We start from the raw sequence: 23,601 nt of genomic DNA, 5'->3' as shown, positions 1-23,601 counted from the left end.
CGAGTGCCGTTTCCCCGATAGATGGAAAAGGCAGAAACTGGTGCTGTTGCCGAAGCCCGGGAAGCCGCCAGGCGACCCATCGGCGTACAGACCAATCTGTCTGATAGACACGACTGGCAAACTGCTTGAGAGGATCATCCTCAACAGGCTCACCCCGTACGCGGAAGGTACGGACGGTCTGTCAAGCAACCAGTTTGGCTTTCGGAAGGGTAAGTCCACAGTGGACGCTCTCAACTCAGTGATAAATACTGCCGAGATAGCGATCCAACGAAAAAGGCGAGGTATTCGATACTGTGCGTTAGTGACACTCGACGTGAAGAACGCATTCAACAGCGCAAGCTGGGATGCCATCGCGCTCTCGTTACACCGGCTTAGCCTACCGGTGGGTCTGTACCGGATCCTGGAAAGTTACTTCCAAAACCGCGTACTGATATACGAGACCGATGCCGGTCAGAAAAGGGTTCCGATTACCGCCGGAGTCCCGCAGGGCTCGATCCTAGGCCCGGTGCTATGGAACCTCATGTATGACGGGGTTCTGAGACTGAAGTTCCCTCCTGGGGTCAAGATCGTCGGCTTTGCCGACGACGTAACCTTGGAGGTCTACGGGGAGTCAATTCCTGAGGTAGAACTAACCGCAGAACACGCGATTAGCACGGTGGAGGAATGGATGAGCGCGAGAGGCCTGGAGCTCGCTCATCATAAGACGGAGGTAGTTATCGTCAACAACCGCAAGTCGGCACAACATGCAGTTATCCATGTGGGAGAAGTCGCGATCACTTCACAGCGAAGTCTGAAGTCTCTCGGAGTCATTATAGACGACAAGCTGACCTTCGGCAGCCATGTCGACTATACGTGCAAGAGAGCGTCGACTGCTGTTGCGGCACTATCGAGAATGATGTCCAACAGCTCAAAGGTGTGCGCCAATAGACGTAGGTTACTGGCAGGCGTTGCCGTATCTATCCTCAGGTACGGCGGCCCGTCATGGTCAAGAGCACTTCTCACGATTTCAGAGTGGCTGTGTGAATGGAGGAAGTCAGAAGGAAAAAAATGCATTGTTGAAGGATTTTTTACGCTCTTGGCACCTTATTATGAGCATCTTTTAGCTGTACTTCCCTTACCTTTGTTGACTTAGACACTTCTCCGTTGCCAGTTTGGCTGGGAGGTAGTTTCGGACGGGAGACACCGATGTGACAAATTTTTTTGTTTTCAGTCACTACCCGGTGTACGTTTTGCATAACAACGATTAAAGGAAATGGTGTAAAAATGTTGCTTTTTAACATTATAGCACAAATATAGCCCGGATTACGTGAAATTCGGTAATTCGGGTACCGTATACTACTGAGTGCACGACGTTATGAATTTCAAGCGCAATCGGCGTAGAGTTGCAGGCAGTCGCCCAAATGTAGATAATAACGCTACTGTCGGAGGGTTACCAAATTGTGAATGGTGGACATTTGAAAACGTAACACGATTTGGAAAAAAATGATTATGTGTGTATTTGTGCTCTCACAGTCAATTACGGCATTTTTTTATACACAATATAAAAAATTTCATATGCAATCGAATATTTTAAATCGCTTCTAAATGAATTTTAATTACAATACACTCCTTACTCTATACACCCTTCTTCCCAACTCCGCTAGCGAACGACGGATCCCAATAGTGGCATGTCTGTAATAACATACGTACATGGAACTATTGAGAACCAGAGCTACAGGTCCAAAGCCCTGGTAAAGGAGGATGGTTGTGATGATCCGGGCCGAGATCACCACGTAAAGCAAGGTAGGGCATAACCCCAATTCCAAGGCGTGAAGCGACCCGTGCCGAGGGATGAGTGATCGAGGGGGTGAAAAAGATGCTCGATCGTTAACGGAGCCTGTGGGGTACCTGGGCAACCCCCACAGTAAGCGTCCCTTACCACGCTAATGCGGAGCTCTGGCGTGGCGGACATATATTTCTCGCGCTACTCGTGGGACTATACATGGAGGTAAATAAAAATAAAAATAAACAGACGGAGGTGCCAAACCCCTTCGCAAGAGGTGGTTTGGCGAGGTCTCCCCCCCGTGGGGAGAGTAGTGGAGCGATGAGTGCTGCATCCGAAAGCACCAGTGACCCCCCAGCAGCGGTAGGCAATATCCCTACCAATGCATCGGAGGGGCCAATAGCTGCGATGCGCAAAGTAGCGAAGCAACTCGATTCTATAATCGACTTCGCTAGCGCAAAGCAGAACATAGCCAAGGAGTTGAAGTTAAGCCTCTTGGAGCTCCGGAAAGCTGTTCGTGTCGCAAGACAGGAACAGCAGGCCTATGTTGAGAGGGTGGAATGTCGGGAGAGGCCCGACAGAGAAACCCAGACAGTGGCCTCCAATAGGGAGGAAAGAGAGAAGGTCGATAGAGGTTCACAGACAGTGGCCTTTACCTTCTACGGAGCAGCCACGTCGATCGGAGCGGCGACCGAGTTCCCCTCGAAGGGAAAGGGAAAGGGCAATCGCAAGACGGCATCGAATGCGAAGCGCCCTAGGAAGTCGCCAGGCGAGGGTGCCAAAACCGACACCACTCGGCGTGCAACCGTCAAGGTCAAACGCCGCCTGGGAGAGGTAAGCGAGGGCGAGAGTGACCTCGCTGTGGAGAGCGATGGTACCAGCAACCCGGCACGACCGGGGCAGGGGGGCTCAAACCCCTGGACGCTGGTTACCAAGAAAAAGCCGGCACCGAAACCGGAGGTACCGCGGCCTGCGAGGAAGGCCAAGGACAGAGGCGAAGCCTTGTGGTTAAAAACCGACAAGGACAAATACGCCGATGTCCTTAAATCGATGAAGGCGGCCGAAAGTCTCTCGGCCCTTGGGCAGGATGTGCGTAGCGTAAGACGCACCAACACGGGAGAGATGCTCCTGGTGCTGAAGCGAGGCGCACAATCAAGTGCAGTATATAAGGCCTTGGCCCAAGAGGTCCTTGGTGAGGGCGCCCAAATCAGGTCGCTAGGTGCGGAAACAACTCTCCAGTGCAAGCACTTGGACGAGTTCACGACCGCAGAAGACGTCGTCGCAGCCGTCAAGGAGCACTGCGGCGTCACAATCGAGCGGGCCTCTGTGCGATTGAGGGACGGACCCTCTGGCACCCAAGTAGCCTACCTCAGGCTACTGAATGCGGATGCCAAAAAGGTAACCGAGAAAGGGAAGCTGAAGATCGGCTGGTCGGTATGCCCTATTAGTATACCCCAGCCGCCTTCAGTGGACAGGTGCTATCGGTGCCTAGAATCCGGCCATAAAGCTTACGAATGCAAAGGCATAGACAGGAGCAAGCTATGTCGTCGATGCGGCGAGGAGGGGCATAAAGAGCGGGGGTGCACTAAGGCATATAAGTGCCTTATCTGCACCGCTAAGAAGCAAGCCCATAAACATGCTATGGGCGGACCTTCGTGTCCCTTCGGCGAGTTAAATAAGAAGAAGCCGTGAGAGTCACACAGCTAAATCTTAACCATTGTGCAGCAGCCCAACAGCTGCTGTGGCAGTCGGTCTCGGAGTCGAGGACAGATGTCGCCCTCTTATCAGACCCGTACAGCATCCCTGCCGGCAACGGCAATTGGGTGTCGGACGGGTCTGGAATGGTGGCAATCTGTACAACGGGAAGGTTCCCGGTTCAAGAGGTAATACACCCCTCCGCCGAGGGTGTGGCGATTGCCAAGATCAATGGTGTGTTCTATTGCAGCTGCTACGCCCCACCAAGGTGGCCAATAGAACAGTTCTACCAGATGATCGACAGGCTCTCGTCGGACCTCGTGGGCCGGAAACCGGTAGTAATAGCGGGAGACTTCAACGCTTGGGCAGTGGAGTGGGGCAGCCGCTGTACAAATAGCAGGGGTCAAGCGCTAATGGAAGCGTTTGCGAAACTCGATACTGTGCTAGCTAATGATGGCTCCGCTAGTACATTCCGTAGAAACGGAGTGGAGGCGTGGATTGATTTGACCTTTGCCAGCCCGAGTCTGGCTCCAGGCATGGAATGGAGGGTAGACGAAGGCTACACCCATAGCGATCATTTAGCAATCCGCTTTAAGATCAACTATGGTGTGCAGCATCCGAGGGCGGGAGATCCCTGTCAGGTACGCGGGTGGAAGTCCAATCACTTCGACAGCGAAGCTTTCACCGCGGCCCTGGGACTGGAGGCCAACACCGACAGTCTAAGCGGGGATGCGCTGGTAGCTGTTCTATCACGCGCGTGCGACGCCACTATGCCGAGAAAAACACTGCCAAGAAACGGTAGATGCCCGGTATACTGGTGGAGTGCCGAGATTGCAGCTCTACGGTCAGCCTGTCTCAGAGCTAGACGTAGGATGCAAAGAGCTCGCACCGAGGATGCAAGAGAGAACCGCCGTGAAGTGTTTCGAGCTGCGAAATTAGCCCTTAACAAGGCTATTAAAAGCAGCAAGAGAGCGTGTTTCGACAACCTGTGTGAGAGTGCCAACGCGAATCCGTGGGGTGACGCCTACCGGATTGTGATGGCCAAGACCAAAGGGGGCTCCTCACCCCCAGAACGGTCTCCGGACCGGTTGGCAACGATTATCGAAGTACTCTTCCCGTCTCGAGCCACAAGCCCCTGGCCACCTGCACTACGAAACAGTGCGGGCACGGTCGAAATGGTGGCTCCAGTGACGAACGAAGAACTACTCGCAGTGGCTAAATCCCTAGCAATGAACAAAGCTCCAGGGCCGGATGGAGTTCCGAACAACGCTCTCAAGGCAGCGATCATAGCGAACCCGAACATGTTCAGGCTAGCTATGCAGAGATGCCTTGACGAGTGCCGTTTCCCCGATAGATGGAAAAGGCAGAAACTGGTGCTGTTGCCGAAGCCCGGGAAGCCGCCAGGCGACCCATCGGCGTACAGACCAATCTGTCTGATAGACACGACTGGCAAACTGCTTGAGAGGATCATCCTCAACAGGCTCACCCCGTACGCGGAAGGTACGGACGGTCTGTCAAGCAACCAGTTTGGCTTTCGGAAGGGTAAGTCCACAGTGGACGCTCTCAACTCAGTGATAAATACTGCCGAGATAGCGATCCAACGAAAAAGGCGAGGTATTCGATACTGTGCGTTAGTGACACTCGACGTGAAGAACGCATTCAACAGCGCAAGCTGGGATGCCATCGCGCTCTCGTTACACCGGCTTAGCCTACCGGTGGGTCTGTACCGGATCCTGGAAAGTTACTTCCAAAACCGCGTACTGATATACGAGACCGATGCCGGTCAGAAAAGGGTTCCGATTACCGCCGGAGTCCCGCAGGGCTCGATCCTAGGCCCGGTGCTATGGAACCTCATGTATGACGGGGTTCTGAGACTGAAGTTCCCTCCTGGGGTCAAGATCGTCGGCTTTGCCGACGACGTAACCTTGGAGGTCTACGGGGAGTCAATTCCTGAGGTAGAACTAACCGCAGAACACGCGATTAGCACGGTGGAGGAATGGATGAGCGCGAGAGGCCTGGAGCTCGCTCATCATAAGACGGAGGTAGTTATCGTCAACAACCGCAAGTCGGCACAACATGCAGTTATCCATGTGGGAGAAGTCGCGATCACTTCACAGCGAAGTCTGAAGTCTCTCGGAGTCATTATAGACGACAAGCTGACCTTCGGCAGCCATGTCGACTATACGTGCAAGAGAGCGTCGACTGCTGTTGCGGCACTATCGAGAATGATGTCCAACAGCTCAAAGGTGTGCGCCAATAGACGTAGGTTACTGGCAGGCGTTGCCGTATCTATCCTCAGGTACGGCGGCCCGTCATGGTCAAGAGCACTGAGGGTAACCAGTTACCTACAGAAACTGGAGAGCACCTACCGCGTGATGTGCCTCAGAGTGATATCTGCCTACCGCACGGTATCACACGATGCATCCTGCGTGATAGCGAGCATGATGCCAGTCGGGCTGGTCATTCGGGAAGATGAGGAGTGCTTTGAGCTACGTGGAAATAGGGGAGCCCGCGAGCGCACCAGGGTGACCTCGGTCGCCAGATGGCAGCGTGAGTGGGACAACTCCTCGAAAGGTAGGTGGACCCACCGGCTGATACCTAGCATATCGAGCTGGGTGGGAAGACCCCATGGGGAAGTTCACTTCCACCTGACACAATTCCTGTCAGGCCATGGCTGTTTCCGTCAGTACCTCCACAGGTTCGGGCACGCGGAGGTCCCAGTCTGCCCGGACTGCCCAGGTGTAGATGAAACTGCCGAACACATACTGTTCGTATGTCATCGGTTCGACGTCGAAAGAAGAGCAATGCTTGACGTCTGTGGCTGGGACACAACCCCGGATACCCTTATCCAGCGGATGTGTCAAACGGTGGAGAAGTGGAACGCAGTCTCGGCTGCTACCATCCAGATTGCCAGTAGGCTACAGGTAATCTGGCGAACCGAGCAACAGACGGCGGGCACGGCTAACTAGTGATTGGTTAGCTGGAGCGAAAAAGGCCAAGCGCAAAATAAGAGAGTGAATGGTCTGTTCATGCCGAGGTAGGTTGGCGCAGCGAATGGCAACCGCGTAAGGGGTAAACCCAGCCACCCCGAAGCAAGACAGAAGAGTGAGTGTATAGGCGTATAAGTGGACAGCCTCATGCCAAGACGGGAGGGTCGTAGCTTAGTATGTTGGACCTAAGCTATCGATGCCTCATGGCGTCGCAGAGGAGTGAAAGGGTGAGCATCCAAGTCAGTCTCACATTGCATGTTAAGGGTGAGCATATAAGTCAGCCTCACAGGTTGGTAGAGGCTAGCACAAAAGTCAGCCTAGCAAGGAATGAAAAAGGTGAGCACAAAAGTCAGCCTCGCATGGTATGTCAGAAGTGGGGCCTAAGAAAAATGTCCCACATGGGATGCCAGAGGGAGTGGCAAAGGTACAATAGAGTGGCACGATTGAGAGTGAATCAGGTGATAGGGTGAGCACCCAAGTCAGCCTCACATGGATGGGTAGGGCGAGCACAAAAGTAAGCCTAGCAAGGAATGAGTAAGGTGAGCACACAAGTCAGCCTCGCATGGAACGTAAAAGGTGAGCACAAAAGTCAGCCTCATGTGGGAGTGTTTGAGAGTGAATCAAAATGTGATTGAGAGAGCACCCAAGTAAGCCTCATACAGGATGTATGATCGCGTGAGTGAGAGTGAATGAGTACATTGAGTACAGCCATCCCCCCAGAAGTAATACCGAGAGGTAGTTCCTGGGAGGAATAATGGCGGAGCCCAATGGAGTTTAGTCGGTATTAATGGCTGGTCACCATTCGAGTCCGACACGCCCCCAGTGCACCCTGTGTGGTAGATTGGACCCTACCGTTAGCACGTGTACTGGGCTAGGACATAAAGATCTTCTCCATTGTAAAAAAAAAAAAAAAAAAAAACACCCTTCTTCCCAACGGAACTACGTCATCGTATTACTTCGTGGGGGGATCGTTGTGCTTTCGCCGTACCTCTTTCTTCTGCTTTATCGCGGAGTCTCACTTGGTTCATGGAGTGGCTCGACCTTTGAGCTTTGATTTAACTCTCGTCTCTTCTCTTGCTTCTTGTCTCAATCTATTACGTCGCTGTGAACCGTTTTGGTGGTGACTCCTTGAGCCATTTAGCTCTTGCTTCCGTGAGTCATTCAGCTCCCGCCCTTATCACGATCTACTTGGATAATCCCCAACGGTGAACTCACCCTACTCCGATCGATAGTTCCCCGACGGAGGAATTTTCCCCGCCACCGATATCCGAGTCCTTGACCCATTTAACTCCCAGCTTAATCGAGATCAACTGGGATATTGTCTTACTCCGACTGAGAGTTCCCCGACAACGGAATTTCTCTCAGTACCGTTGATTGTTTCGTGAGCCAATTAGCTCCCCTTTTCGTCACGTTCTAGTCCCCGACGGTGGACCTATCCTACTCAACGGGCCAACCAGTAGGTACTGAGGACTATCCCGTGGTTACGGGTGGAGCGTAGCTTCCGGTTCACTGGCGACCCAACGACTAGCTGCTAGCAATTCCACGCGGACTGCTCTGTCTAATCCCCGGCGGTGAATCTAGCCTACTCACGAGCTACCCGGTAGGGTGTCGAAGTCGGTCCTGCGATTCCGATGAAGCCTGATGTCCGGGTAACTGGTGCCCTGACGACCCGAACCCGGTGCTGCGTCGCGTACTACTCAACTGGTCTGCGGCGGTGGACCCAGTCTAAACCGTCGGAGAGTGCCCTGGAAGCGGAATTTCTCCCGAAACCCGATTTATAGTTCCATGATGGCGCTCTAGCCAATGACGCTACTTTGTTAGTCCCTTCGTCACTCTCTCTGCAGCTCAGAGAGTATACTAATAGCCACTATGTTAATAGCGTCCCAGGTATGCTCGTCGTACTACATCTCTTCGACGATATTGTCCACTGTTGTACACCTTCTGACTTCTTCGAACGTAGGACATTCGAAAACCACGTGAGTCTCTTGCTTGTTCACACACTCCGAACAAAGGGGTGACGAAGCGTGTCCAAACCGATGTAGATATTTCCGGAAGCATCCTTGCCCGGAACAAAACTGCGTCAAATGGAAGCTTAAATCTCCATGTTCCCTATGTACCCAAGCACACCTTTGAGATGAGCCGGTGGGTCCACCTTCCTTTCTTCGCGTTGTTCCACTCTTTGTGCCACTTAGCCGACGAGTCCGCTCGAACCAGTCGCCTTACATTATGTGCATTTCTCCGCTGGTAGCATTCCACGTCCTCAGCCAGAGTGATGCGGATGCGAATCATCCCGGCAATTACGCATACCGCCTCCGACGATATCGTGCTGTACGCACTCGCGACACGAACAGCCATTTAGCGAAACGTGCTTGTCAACTTCGTCCGGTTCCGCTTTTAGTTCAGTACAGTAGCACAGTCCAGTACGCAATACCTCAGTATTGAGGGCAGTTAGTTATTGGCAAGGATATCACATGCATTGTCGACATGACTGTTGTAATATAACCGATCGTCGACTATTACACCCAGGTGCTTCAGCGCACGCATCGATGGAATTGAGTGGCCGCCGACGCTAATCACGGCGCACTGATTTTTTTACGGTTGCTAACCAGAACTACCTCCGTCTTGTGGTGAGCGAGCTGCAACTTGACATCAGCCATCCAGGTTTTCACGATGCCTATTGTCTTTGACGTCAACATCTTCACCACCTCAAGGGTCTCACCGGTTATTGTCAGGACAACATCATCTATAAATCCGACGATCTCAACTCCCCTGGGCAGTTCCAGTGTTAACATTCCGTTGTACAATGTATAACGGAGTGTTAACACTGGAACTGCCAATGTACATGATATTCCAGAGCTTTGTGCCGAGTATGGAGCCCAGAAGTACTCCAGCCGTGACCCTAATCGACCTCTGCCCCATGTTCGTTTCGTAGACCAGTACTCGGTTCTGGAAGTAACTTTTCAGAACCTTACACAGATAGTCCGGAACCAGCATTCTGTGCAGCGCAACGGCGCACAGTGGGATTTCGATTGTTCTTGTCGTTTGTTTTTTCTATTTGAACTTTATAAAATGGATTTTTGTCTTTCTCATGTAGAAAGGATATGCAATCGCTTTGAAAATCGTCAACCTAATCCCGGGCCGGAGGGCCGAGTGTCATATCCCATTCGACTCAGTTCGTCGAGATCGGAAAAAGTCTGTACGTGTGTGTGTATGTGTGTATGTATGTGTGTGTGTATGTGTGTGTGTATGTATGTGCGTATGTGTCAAATAATGTCACTCATTTTTCTCAGAGATGGCTGGACCGATTTGCCCAAACTTAGTCTCAAATGAAAGGTGCAACCTTCCCATCGGCTGCTATTGAATTTTGGATCGATCGGAATTCTGGTTCCGGAATTACGGGTTTCAGAGTGCGGCCACACAGAAATTTCGCATAAAAACTATAGGAAAAATTAAAAATAGAATTTTTATTTTTGATGCTAAATGTATTCAAGGTGCATAAAACGTCGAGATTTGATGCAAACACGAAAAAAATTTGACGAAGATTCACTTTTTTGGATTTTGCACATTTTTGCCTTTCTCATATAGAAAGGTTATGTAATCACTCTGAAAAACGTCAACCTAATCCCGGAGGGCCAAATTTTTTTTTCGACTCGCGTAAGGTTTCTGGATTTTAACAGGGGCGTAGTTGATGGTTTACGGAGAGGGGTTACACCCCCCCTCTACTGTTCACTCCACTCCTTTAAAAATCTCCTTAAATCACCCCTCAGACCACCACCTCATACCCCTCCCTTGCAAACCCATCATCTTTAAACCACCACTATATTACAAAGCATACCAATTTAAGCTGGGAAGTCGTTCGTTCATGGGACTTTCGCCCTCCTCACATACCCATCCCCGCATGACAAAATGAGTTAGCAAGCAGATAACATTGATCTAATGCTGATTAGGCTAATGGAGTATGATATTTTTTTGTTTCAAGTTTTTCACCGTCGACACGTAGCTCATCAAGTTCGTGGCTGGCATGCCATTGTGTATAAGTGCAAAGTGTACTAAGAATGTAATGGACATTTCCACAATTATGTTGAACATAAAAAGCCTCCGTGCCATAGTTTAGAGAAATGAGAAAGGCACAATTGCACCGCTAGGTGGATTAAAACAGGTTTTTTTCTTCTTTTACTTGGTGGTAAAGCTTTTACGCCGATCCAGCACACGTTCAGCAGTTAGACCATATTATCGATTTCGTCCTTCGTGTGCCAGCTCCACCAAGAAGTCCGACATTTGCCTGATCCCCCGGATTCCAATGCCAATGTACTTCGCTTGATTCCAGGTCTAGCTGGTCATGTTAGGTCGCTGGTCTCATAACCGTCATATCAGTCGTGCACGACATGATATTCTAAATGCGCTCCTCTCTACGTTGACCAGTTGGATGCCTTGGTCAATTCAGCAATTCCGGTTGGAGGGTGGCTTCCGGTTCACTGATGCCCCGACGACCCTATACTGGTGGTTTGGCGCGTTTGGAGCTACTCGGCGTAGTCACCGACGGTGGATCTAGCCTATCTCGGCGAGTGTTCCCCCTTGAAAGAATGTCTTCGTTGACGGACGCGTTATTCTTGCTCCGATGCAGTCCGACAGAATGCCGAGGTCAGTCCAGCAATTCCGGGTGGAAGATTGCGTCCGGTTCACTGGTGCCCCGACGATTCAAGCCGGCGATTCGCTACGAACTACTCGAAATAATCCCCGACGGTTGATCTTTCCTACTCCGACGAAAAGTTTCCCGACAGTGGAAGATCTTTCGAAACCGATGCTACCCGGGCAGATGCCGAGGTCGGCCCTGCGATTCTGGGTGAAGGGTGACTTCCAGTTCACAGGCGCTTCGACAACCATTTGCCGGTGCTACTTTCCGATCCAATCGAACTAGTCCCCGGCGGTGGGCCTAGCCTACTCCGACAGAGAAATTTCCCGACGTTCAAATTTCTCTCGAAACCGTTATCTCGATGCTGGTCGGTCAGGTGCCGAGGTCAGTCTTGCGATTCCGGGGGGAGGATGACTTCCGGTTTTTTGTTACACTGATGACCTACCGTCGACGAAGCGTGCGCTCAGTCTAGTCCCCGGCGGTGGATCTAGCCTACTCCGGTCGCCCCCGGTGGTCTACTTTATCTCACTCATCTCAGACTGACTTGTCAAGTGCCATGGTCGGTCCGGCGATTCCAGTTGGAGTGTAACTTCCGGTTCATCAGTGCCTCGACGACCCGAGGCCGTGTAGTGCTACGTTGCTGGTCGTTGCTCCACTCGCCAGCTACGTTGCAACGCTAACATGATCTGAATGACTGTTCTGTTCACCGTGTCCCATTTTCCTTTGTCCGCGCACTTTCTTCGGACAATATTGGTCATGTTAACGCCCTCACCGAAAATGGTTCTCATTTCTTTTTGCTCGCGGGCATTCGAGAACCACGTGCTCATTTCCTCTGCATCACCGCCCGCAATGCAGCAGATACTTATTGAAATAGTCATGACCAGACAAGAACTACGTCATGTGGAAGCTCACCTCACCGTGCGCTCTGTTCACCCACACTGACAAGAATTTAGTCCTAAACAAATCCGAGATCGATAGGATTGCTGTTTTCAGCACCACTATGGGGATACCGTCTGGCCCAGGCTTGGTTCACAAAGCTTTTGCCATGCACATAGGCTATCGCCGAATTCCACCAGAAAGCTGAGCGGCGACTGTACCTTGGTTAACCTTCTGTTCGAATGGTTGCATCGCACGCTCTTGCTAATGCCGTTGTCACTGCATCTGCACTACAGTCAATGTGATGGCACTAACGCCTCAACGCTTCGATGAAGACACTATTGTCGAACTTCGTTGTTTTTCACCTCCGCTCGCTTGATTGGATCACACGCGCTTCCGACTGTCTATTGCTTCGGATAGTGTACTGGATCGTTTGGTGGTCGTTGTGGATGTAAAGGGTGAACACGAAATTATTGCGACACATTCAATAGGCCATAACTTTTTTTTTATCATTGGGTAAAAATCAACCAAATTTTGCACACTTTCTCATTGATGTGTATTGTTTACATGCTGTCAAACTCGAAGTCGTGTTTCTCGATTCAACGAAAATGGAGGTGAACCAACGCGAGTCGAGAGAACAAATTCTTTCCAAACACCTGGAATTTGCTGACCTGTCGCACCGGCAGTTGGGAAAAATATTGAACATTCACCATTCAACCGTCTCCAAAGCTGGAGCTGGAAGAAAACCGGGACCGGAGAACAAAAAGACGGAGGGAAAGGTGAAGCGGATGATTAAAGCAAATCCCAACGTCTCAAGCCGTGATTTGGCTAAAAAGATCGGCATATCGCAGAGCTACGTCAATAATGCAAAGAAGAGAGCTGGACTACATACATACGAGGTACAGAAATTCCCAAACTGCGATGAGCGGCAACAATCGACGGCTAAAACTCGGGCACGGAAGCTCTACGAGAAGATGCTGACAAAATATGGCTGCTGTGTGATGGACGATGAAACGTATATAAAAGCCGATTTTAAGCAAATTTCGGGGTTGGAGTTTTTCACCGGCAAGAGCATGTTCTATGTGGACGACAAATTTAAGAAGAAGCCGAAGTTCGCCTCCAAATATCTCATTTGGCAGGCCATCTGCTCTTGCGGACTGAGGAGTGAGCCTTTCGTGACAAAGGGCACAGTAAATGGCGAGATCTACAAATCTGAGTGCCTCGAGAAGCGCCTTTTGCCGTTCTTGCAGCAGCACGACGAAGCTCCGCTATTTTGGCCAGATTTGGCATCATGCCACTATTCTAAAAGTGTCCTGGAGTGGTATGAGACCAATTCTGTCCATTTTGTTCCAAAGGACATGAATCCGCCAAACTGTCCGGAGCTGCGCCCGGTGGAGCAGTACTGGGCAATGATGAAGCGGGAACTTCTGAAGAGCAAGAAGACAGTCAAAGACGAGAAGGACATGTTGAGAAAATGGAAAAAAACTGAGAAACTGGTACCGGATGACACTGTAAAGACTTTGATGGAGGGCATCAAGCGAAAATGCGTTCAATTTTACACTCAAGGCTCCATCGATTAACTTCCAACCATCCCGAGGCTCCAGAAGGTAACGTCAAGAACTGAATGTCAACCTTCGCGGCAGTAGGTGCTGGTTGTACCATCGTTTGCAGCAACTACGTTCCGTTTTGCAAAGGCCTCGAGTAGACTACTCCTCCTTGAGTTGGTGAAGCGGCTGCCCCATTCTACTGCCCAAGCGTTGAAATCTCCGGCAATAACGACAGGTCTCCGATCGATAAGCTGTTCTGTCAGCTTATCGAGCATTTCTGTGAACCGATCGGTCGTCCACCGCGGAGGACTCCATTGATTTTGGATATCTCCCCGTAGTCCAAATCGCTGCTGATTTTGCGTTATCAGCTATCCAGTTTCCATCGCTTGCCGGAATACGGTAAGGCTCCGAAATGATAACTATCGCATTTAGACTCCGCTACAGATTGCCGCAGCAAGTGTTGTGCTCTGTCGCAGTGGTTGAGGTTGATTTGTTTTACCTCCACTGTGACTTCGTTGTAGTCGCCTGTTTGAAGGCTGGCCATCGTGGTCCTCCTGTAACCTTCTTCGTTTGCGCTGATCTGACATCTCGGAGCCTGCCGGCAGTCTTTTGCCATGTGGCATCCTTCCCCGAGCCTTCTGCACAATTGCTCCTGTCAGGTCCACTGCATTTTCTTGCCAGGTGGTCGAACTCTTGACACTTGAAGCACACTTCCAGTCGCTGAGAGACACTCAATGGACATACCGACCAGCCAATTTTGATCTTCCAAATTTTAGGTGCCTTGTTTGCTGCCTCCACTGGAAGCCTCTTGCGTGCCTGAAGCCGCTTGCGTGCCGAAAGGTTCCTTCTTCATTCGGTTCATCATTTACACTTCTCCAAGCTCGCACTGTTTTTCCTGAGCTTTTCTTAGCTTTTTTTCCGAAGATATCTCTTTCAGGTCCTCCGGGAACAAGGTTCTCACTTTCACCGCTTCGCCCATAGCTTTCTAGGCGAGTAGAGCTGTTTGATATCGGATCTTTTTTCAGTTCCAGAATCATCTTTTCGGTGCGGGTGTGCCTGATTTTCTTGACGTCTGAGCCCAGCTATTTGAGTATCGGGTTTGTCCTCATTGCGCGCAGTACCTTCTCTTATGAATCATCGTTAGCTTTGATTATGAGTGCTTCATCTTTGTTTCGTCCCATGAAAAACTTTCACTTTACGGACTTGTTGTTGAACTCCTTCCGTTTTGTTTTCAGCCACGTCGGTGGCTGCTTCGTTCGCTACGCGTACCACTACGCCGGGAGCCTCCTTGTATTTCTTCGAACCTTCTGGTCTCGCATCACCTGTAGAAGCTCTTGGCCTCTTCGGTGTAGAGAGGGACGTCCCATGGGGTTTGTCTTTCGCCACGTGAGTATTCCTCACATTCGGTGGTGCTACTGTTTTCCTTATTTCCAACGACTTCTTGGTCATCAACAGTTCTTTTCCGGTTACCTCCGCTTTCTGCTCCAAGGTTTTCCATTCCTTGACGGACAATCCAAGGTTTCCTTGTATCTTCAGGACCAATGTCTTAATATCCCTGTGCGCCATGTGCTGCTCTCCTGCTTTTGTTGAAGCTGCGGCTGCTGTTGCTGTTGAGGCTGCTCCTGGTGTTGAAGCTGCGGCTGCTGTTTCTCCTGGTCGTACTGTTGTTACACTGGTTGGCTTTGCCGAGGTGGTGACCTCGTTAAACCGCTTTTGGCGAAGGGATTTGCCGCGTCTACTTCATATGTGTAAGTTTCTTGCTCTATTTTGTTGGGTCCCAACTCCGGGCCGCTGTATCCACTCGTTGCACATAGGCGCCTGTCGTGATCCCATGACTATCTATACATACTAATATCTTAGCAGCAGGGAAATCATGTAAGGGTTGACACTATCCTTCATGGAGAGCAGCCGGATTGGCGTAAAATCGGGAATGCTCCAACCGAACCTAGTACCACCAACTAAATGGTGACGAGTTTTGAACGTTCCCGGAGACCTGCCAGGGTCTTATTGAGACGGAGGCAGTCATTCTGTTAGTCCACTCGCCATTTCAAGTCGGTATCATCCTTCCTTACTCAGAGAGAAGAACAGCACGCCTGCCAGCCCAAAGCCGCCGTCCAATTCGTGAGATCCGTGTCCTGTCCGTTGTCGTTCACCATGGCTAGTATGGCATAATCAGGATGTAACTGGCGTCGATCCTGATGTGCCGGTTGGCACTCCGATTGGACTAGAGTGCATTTATTGCTAAGATCTTAGATTATTAGAATCTTAGGATCTTAGCAAAAGCGGCGCAGACTCGCTTCGTCGGAGCTGCTTTCGGAATTATGGCTTTTTTATAGGTTTAGCAGAGCCCAATCTAAACCCCACCCACGCCACCATCCTAGCATAACTCACCAACTCGCTGTTGGGTGGGAAGGAGGGGGTTTGTCAATGTTCGATTTGTTTATTTTATGAACTGGAAACATGTGCGCTGTTTTCCAGCAGGAAGGGAATGTACCAGTAGTGAGTGATAGCTCGAAGACTTGCCGAAGTGGTTCAAGAAGCCCGCTGATGCACTTTTTTACAAAAATCGAGGGAACACCATCTGGACCCGGGGAACAAGATGCTTTCAGTTTGGCATTTGCTGCAAGAATGGCAGCATTATCGACACAAATTCGGTTGATAGTTCGTCCTAGAGAAGGAGTTAAATTGGCGGCGGCAGTAACTTGTTGTGGTGACAGGCGCTCGTTGGAAAAAAAAACGCTTGAAAATTTGTCGGAGAACAGTTGGCAAATTTCTTTAGTGTCGGTGCCTAAAACTCCATTAAACGACATACAAGATGGCAAACCGGATTCTTTTCGCTGCTCGTTAACATACTTCCAGAACGACTTGGGCTTGGATTTCAGTCGACGCTCGACGTTTCACTGGTGTCTAAAGAGGTGCGTTTGCTTTGCTGTTTGTATTCGTGGTTGAGTTGAAAGTAGTGATTTCGTAATGCAAAAATTTTTTAAATGCAGCTCGTTTGGCAGATTTTAATCATCTAAGGACGGTTGATTGCCAGGGAGGGTGTTGATTGGTACTAATTGTTCGTTTAGGCACATGGCGGTCGATAAGATAGTTAAGAATACTAGAAAACGTCATCGCTGCTTCGTTCGCGTCGTCATTGTTAAGATTTTCGTCCCAGTTTATATCCAACAGCGTGCTAACGATGCTGTCGTAGTCAGCGTTTTTAAAATCGTAGACGATAGAGCTTGAGACGTCTTAAAAATTCGCTCCTAGGTTACCAGCGAATACAAGATGTAGTAGGGGATGATGACGCATCTGCTTGACTAAAGCGCAGTACAGAGTGCAGTCCCGGGCACTTACAAAGCAGAAGTCCAATGTGCGTCCATTCTCGTTGGTGACACTAATAATTTGCCGAAGAGTTGCACTGCTGTAGTTGTCCAAAATACAATTGGCATTGTTAATAAGCGCAGATTTTTCGATATCCAATCGTAGAAAACCATTACTTGCATGGCACCACGTCAAGCCAGGTAAGTTGAAGTCGCCCAGTACACCCAGACGGGGCGGCGATCTAGGCGATAAAAGAAACGGAGGAAAGATGTACATCGATCAGGCTGGAATCACGAATTCTGTCAGGTGGAAAATACACAACACACAGGAACAGATTGCGATCGGCAAGTTTCACTGATATTCACACTTGCTCGGAGCTCGCCCACCGGTCATCGTTGATCACTCGGGCTTTTATACGCCGGCGAACGGCGATAAGCACACCACCGCCTGATGTCTTGTGGCTGTTGAGCGCATTGCGGTCACAGCGGTAGACATCGAATGTTGAAACAAAGACCTGGCGAGACAGAGTGCGGTTGTCGAGCCACGTCTCGGTCAAGGCGATAACGTCGTAACAGCAAACCGAGTTCGCGAGCAAATAACTGTCCGTTGATGAATTTAAGCCACCAACATTCTGGTAGTAAACCTCGATGTTGTTGGAGGACGGATCAGGTACAGCAGAGAGCGAAGCCATGTTGCCATGTAGGAATGTAGGGACGACCGATGATCGCTGGCTGCAAGTGCTCGACTGTAGCGGGGGGATCGAGGGCTTCCATAGTACCAACTGCGTTGCATCTCAGTATGCGATCGGCATCGATACTCCTTCACAAGGGCGGTGTAGCTTGATATAGTGGCATGGCCAATCGTTTCGGAGTCCTCTGCAGGACCATTGATGGGTCGAGTTGCATTAGAGAAGTACATGCTTCTTCTGGAGGCAGTGGAAAATCAGTCGGCGGGCTCCAAATATTCTGAGTACGGCTGTCTTCAAATTCCCTGAACAGTATGCCTTGCGGCCATGTGTCAGGATTAAGAGCTGCATCACGGTACTTTGGGTGAACTCCAACTTTGAAGGATATGAAGTTCAAAGTATTGACGTCTATGCCTTTTTTAATAAGCGGAATAACCTTTATCTCATCGTTACAATTTAGTCCTTCTTTAGACATTTTTTCGGCAATCTCTTTGCTAACGCTAGGATGAAAGCGGGAAAGATTCATCCAGAGCAACGGCGCAGGAGATGGAACCGTAACAATGTTGCTATTATCGACTAGCTTTCGACCACCAACAAGAATATTGCTCGGATCAGGGCCATCCTCGCGACGTTTCTGAGGTGGTCGAGAAGTACCGGAGTTTGGCCGGACTGGAGTAGATTTTGAAACCTTTCTAGCGAGGCGCGAAATTTGCTGGTTATTTTTGGATAACTCGGCCTTTAGTTCAGCACAGACGTCATCCGTTTTCCCAGCGTTAGCAGCGATAACACATATAAGTGAAGAAACGGTGTCGCGAAAGCGAGCTCATCAGCTAGACACATTCATTGCACATCCAAAATAAATTTGGGTTTTCTGCAAGTTTTTTCAAAAACGGCTTGTTAAGTTGTTTCCCACATTGCATATGTACCACATTTTTGCAAAAACCCATACATTCGACAAAGTCGTCATCCGATTTGACGGTTTTCGCGCAGTGATCGCATGCACTTGCCATGCGTGTCGATCTGAGAATGCGAACAATGAAATGTAGATGGCGCTGCGTTCAGTGGGAAGTTTTGGTGGTTAAGTCACACAAGTTCACTCAATTGCGTTCTTCGCTGGTTTTTTCGCAAGACAAAAGCAAACAGGAGACACTAGGTTTGTTCCAGTACCAGGAGAAACTGGAAGTACTCCGGAGCAAACAGGGAGAAAATCGTTCCTGTACTATCATCTTCTCTTTTTCTTCTTCTGGTGGCAAACCGGAGTGAAAAGGAGCGAGAATTTTGTGCTCCGGAGCAACAGGGAGTACCTTCCATGTACTGGAACAAACCTACTTTCACACTGCACAATAACAATGATAAAAAACAAAATTTTCAGTCGATTAACGCGACATACAACGATAAAAACTTCACAAATCTCGTCAAAAAGTAAAAATAGTTGGAGCGATTTATGTAAACAACTAATCGGTAGGAATACACTGAACCAAAAAAAAGCATTTATATGGGAAATTCTTGTGTGACCGTACCAACCAACCTATAACTCCGGAACCAAAAGTCTGATCTTAATGAAATTAGATAACATTCAATAGGAATGCCATATCTTTCATTTGAAGTTTGAATGCGCTGAGAAATAGGTGTCACATCAACTTGGAGCTTGGCATGTTCCCAGGGAGCACCAAGAATCGGCTAATGTGGTCAAAGCTTGGACAAATTTTGTACAAATCGGTCCAGCCATCTCTGAGAAACCATGGTGGCATTTTTGCTACAAATATATAGACATTTTCCGATCTCGACGAACTGAGTCGAATGATATATGAAGAACAGAAAAATGTCACAGTGGACGTTCATCTGACATTATTTCGAAACATTAAATTGCAGACCATATGCTACCAAAATATACATACAACAGTGGCTATCAACAGTTTTGTTCGTATTTTATTTCCATTTGAAAAAAACAGACCCTTTACTAGTACTTGTCAACTAGTAAATTAATGTTGAGTATAGCCATAACTGCCTCATTAAGCCCGTATAGAACAAAAATTAAATCTGTTTTTGTTCCGTAATGATGATAGACTTTCCTAGTATAATAATGAAGCAATAGACCACGCCGCACACTCAGCATTGAATGTTTTTTCCCGAACACAATTGAAGTTCTATTTATTATTTGTCGACAGGCATAGAGATTGTTTTTTTTGTACCCATCCGACTATCCACTAAACCACCATGGATATAATGAAACAGTTTCCAATTAGAAGCTCATTAGCTGGCCATAATTTTATCCATCCGGATCGCCCCATTAGGAGTCGGCGCGGTTCGCCAGCTGTGACCAAATACCTATTATGTTGCTGGTCTAATAATTGTGGCTGATTTGCCGGTGCTGGAATGTTTCCAGATAAAACGGAAGCGATGATAAATTATGATAACGCTAAACAATGAGCTTTAATTATCTATTCCGGTCAATATTAGGGGAGCGAGTTCATAAATTGACTACGTTTTTCGCAGCTGGAATGTTCAAACGAACGATGGCTGAGTACGTAAATATTGAATGAACGCCATCAAAAGTAGCAATTCCGTCTGGAAGCAATTGTCATGTTACGTATGGATCAAACTCGAAAATTCCATCGGAAACGCTCAAGATCAGCTGTAGAATATCTCACATTCGAAATTTGCTCGTTATAAATTCCAGTTACGGTTTCCCAAACGCGAAAGCATTTCGCCTCCAACAATAGCATCGAATTTCCATTCCACTTCACATCGTTTGCTCACAAGAAAATTCCGTTTACGAAGGAGCAGAAAATTTACCAACCAATTTTTTTTTTTTTTTTCGCTTGCAAATTTCGCATGATGGCTGCTGCTGTGTCCGGGATCAGAAAATCACTTACTGACTCTTAACGCACTCCGATGCCATCAACACAATAAAAAGCCGGCAATCCCTGAGAAGCAGACGCGCGTAAAAAAAAAGTTTATTTTCGGAGGCTGGCAAAGAAAAAAAGTTCTGCATCCGATAAGATTTATAGTCACGCGCGCAAAGAGTTGGAAATAAAACCGGAAAAGAATCACGCACACACACTTTCTCTCTCTCTTTCCCTTTTCTCAGCCTCGGTCTCTGTTGAGGATAACCGCCGGCATCCCAAACACAGTCCCCGGAGCAGGAAGGCAATGAAAAACTTTCCGAACCCGGCGGAAGCAGCCTCAAAGCAAACCGATTTGCGTGCCATAAATTCCACAGTTCTTATCAGTTTGCTGTGTAGCTACGTACGGGCATGTAGCTGTAGCTTCTTGGTGCTGAACTTCCGTCTTCGACCCGCCTCTCACGTGCGTGCTGTGCTGCCAAAATGGTAAACCCTTTTCCTGTATCCATCAAGGACACGTTAGGAACTCAAGCTGAAGAATGCAAATTTCGGGGTAAAAGACGGAATTGGGACATAAGGAGAGAAGTTTTTTTTTCTCGGGTCCCGAACAGAGAATCGACCTCCAGTTAAGTTGTGTGCTCAAATTTGTCACATGTCACCGCCGGATGAGGATTTAGCACCATCTGCTTCATAAGCTCGTTAACGACGCTTTCTTCGGTTCTTAATTTTCCATCACTGATACCAAAGTTTATACGTCTAATAAAAAGAAAAATATAATTTCCACCAACTCAATACTAGTCACGAAAACAACCGTCTTGCTCAAACATATACCATCGCGCAATTTGGCTCAGTCAACAAAAATTAACTTTGTCACGATAATTTCTCCCCGATTGAATCAAACTTTGTGATAATGGTAGCACTTTCCCCCTCTTCTCTTTCCATTCCCATTACAGACATTACGGAACCGGCTGGGACACCGATCGTTGGCCAAGTGTGGAGACATCATCGCTCTCGGACCGGACCGGGAAGCGTGGCGAGCACACCCAGGCAAACCTGGCCGAAAAGTGCTGGACGGACCGAACTGCAGCAGCGCCGGACCGGAGACCGGAGAAACTTTTTAATGGAAACGCCAACTGCAACTTTATCGTTCAACTATGTTTAATCGCCAAAATGATACCGTTCTGCTTAACAGGTAAGTTTCTTATTTTTCTTCACTTGGCTTTGCTGAAGCGAAGCGACACTTTTCGCTTTAATCGGATATCCCGAACATGACGATGCGATACGATGCGCTGCTCGGCGCACCTGGTGGACCTTGTCCGGCGGAAAAGTAGGGAAACTTTTTTTGGCAGCACCAACAGCTGGACAATGCCGGGCTATAATCCATTTGTGAAGTTTATGTTGATAGGGTATGATGGGGTAGCACCGTCAGGTGGATTTGTTGTTCGCAAGTGCTACGCCCAAAAATAGATATTATTATTACTTTAAATTTTAAGTTTGATTATCTCGAAATGTCATTTTTCCAATTTTCTTCATTTTTTTCAATTGATGGTAGGTAATCAATTTTTCTCGTACACCCAGGTAACCGCGTAAAAAAACCGCGTTAATTGGAAAATCCGCGTAAAAAAACGCGTTAATTGGAAAATCCGCGTAAAAAAACCGCGTTAATTCGAAAATCCGCGCAAAAAACACTCTCAGCAAAAGACTTAGAATATTTTTGGAAGTTTTTTTTTGCGCGGATTTCGTAATTAACACGGTTTTTGCAAAAAACATTCTAAGTCCTTTTGAATGCAAAAAACTTAGAAGATTTTCGGAAAGATGGAAGAGACGGGTCTGGAAGATTCCTTATGGCCCGCACCCCAACAATATGGGTATTTTCGGAATGGTCTTGAGGAGTAGGTGCCAGAAATTGATTTTTGATGTCATTTTGAAATCAAAGATGGCGACTTCCGGTGTAGCGAAATTCGCTGTTACCAAATCAATATGGGTATTTTCGGAATGGTTTTGACGAGTAGCAGACAAACGTCGATGTTTGCCGTCATTTTAAAATTCTAGATGGCGACTTCCGTTTTACCGAAATTCTCGCAAGAAAAATTTGGGCAATCGTCTTAATCACCCTCAAATATAAGATCTAATCATAAACCAGCAAAATGCAAAATATTTTTATGTGTTCATCCAGGAAAGTGCGGTGAGAATGGAAGAGAGAGAGAAGAAAGAGACGTATGTGGTGTGAGTTGGGGGTTTGAATTTATACAAATTAAACATATTGCTTAAATTTAAGTAAATTCAACTGTTTAATTAAAACTATTTGTACTACAACTTCAACTTCTAAAAATACCAATATTGATTGGGTTATAGCGAATTTCGCGAAATCGGAAATCGCCATCTTGGATTTAAAAATGGCGTCAAAAATCAATTTTTGGAACCTACTCGTTAAGATCATTCCAAAAACACTCATATTGACAGGGTTATAGTGAATGTGGCTAACCCGAAAGTCACCATCTTGGAATTCAAAATGGCGTCAAACATCTATCTTTGTCTACTACTCGTCAAGACCATTCCGAAAATACCCATATTGATTGGGTTATAGCAAATTTCGCTAAACCGGAAGTCGCCATCTTGGATTTCAAAATGGCGCCAAACATAAATTTCTGGTACCTACTCTTCAAGACCATTCCAACAATACCCATATTGCATGGGTTGTATGGAATTTCGGCTAAACCGGATGTCGCCATCTTGGATTTCAAAATGGCGTCAAACATAAATTTCTAGCACCTACTTGTCAATACCATTCCGAAAATACCCATATTAATTGGGTTACAGCGAATTTCGCTAAACCGGAAGTCGCCATTTTTGATTTCAAAATGGCGTCAAAAATCAATTTCTGGCACCTATTCTTCAAGTCCATTCCGAAAATACCCATATTGTTGGGGTGCGGGCCTTAAGGAATCTTCCAGACCCGTCTCTTCCATCTTTTCGAAAATCGAGTTTTTTGCATTCAAAAGGACTTAGAATATTTTTTGCCAAAACCGTGTTAATGGCGAAATCCGCGCAAAATAAAAACTGCCAAAATTCTTCTAAGTTCTTTGCATTTAAAAGGACTTAGAAATTTTTTTCAGAAAAAAGTCTAAGCCTTTTGCATTCAAAAGGACTTAGAATATTTTTACAAAAACCGCGTTAATTGGAAAATCCTCTTAAAAAAAACCGCGTTAATTGGAAAATCCGCGTAAAAAAACCTCGTAAAAAAACCGGGCAAAAAAA

General features: G+C 48.0%; 1 protein-coding gene across 3 annotated transcripts in view; it reads left to right on the top strand.

Annotated features, from left to right (window-relative positions):
* The window catches only part of LOC131681153 (uncharacterized), a 1,013,105-nt gene that overhangs the window by 640,314 nt on the left and 349,190 nt on the right, over positions 1 to 23,601 (top strand). For all 3 annotated transcript variants that reach the window (XR_009303879.1, XM_058961864.1, XM_058961873.1), the window contains exon 4: positions 21,297 to 21,535. Coding sequence is in view for 2 of the 3 variants with exons in the window: in XM_058961864.1 (XP_058817847.1) it covers positions 21,514 to 21,535 (22 nt within the window). In the remaining variant the exon portion in view is untranslated. The remainder of the gene's footprint in view (positions 1 to 21,296; positions 21,536 to 23,601) is intronic.

This window comes from Topomyia yanbarensis, chromosome 1, assembly GCF_030247195.1.
Source record: "Topomyia yanbarensis strain Yona2022 chromosome 1, ASM3024719v1, whole genome shotgun sequence".
NCBI classification, from domain to species: Eukaryota; Metazoa; Arthropoda; class Insecta; order Diptera; family Culicidae; genus Topomyia; species Topomyia yanbarensis.
The sequence above is the reverse complement of the archived record's forward strand: the minus strand, read 5'-3'. Positions and strand labels throughout refer to the sequence as shown.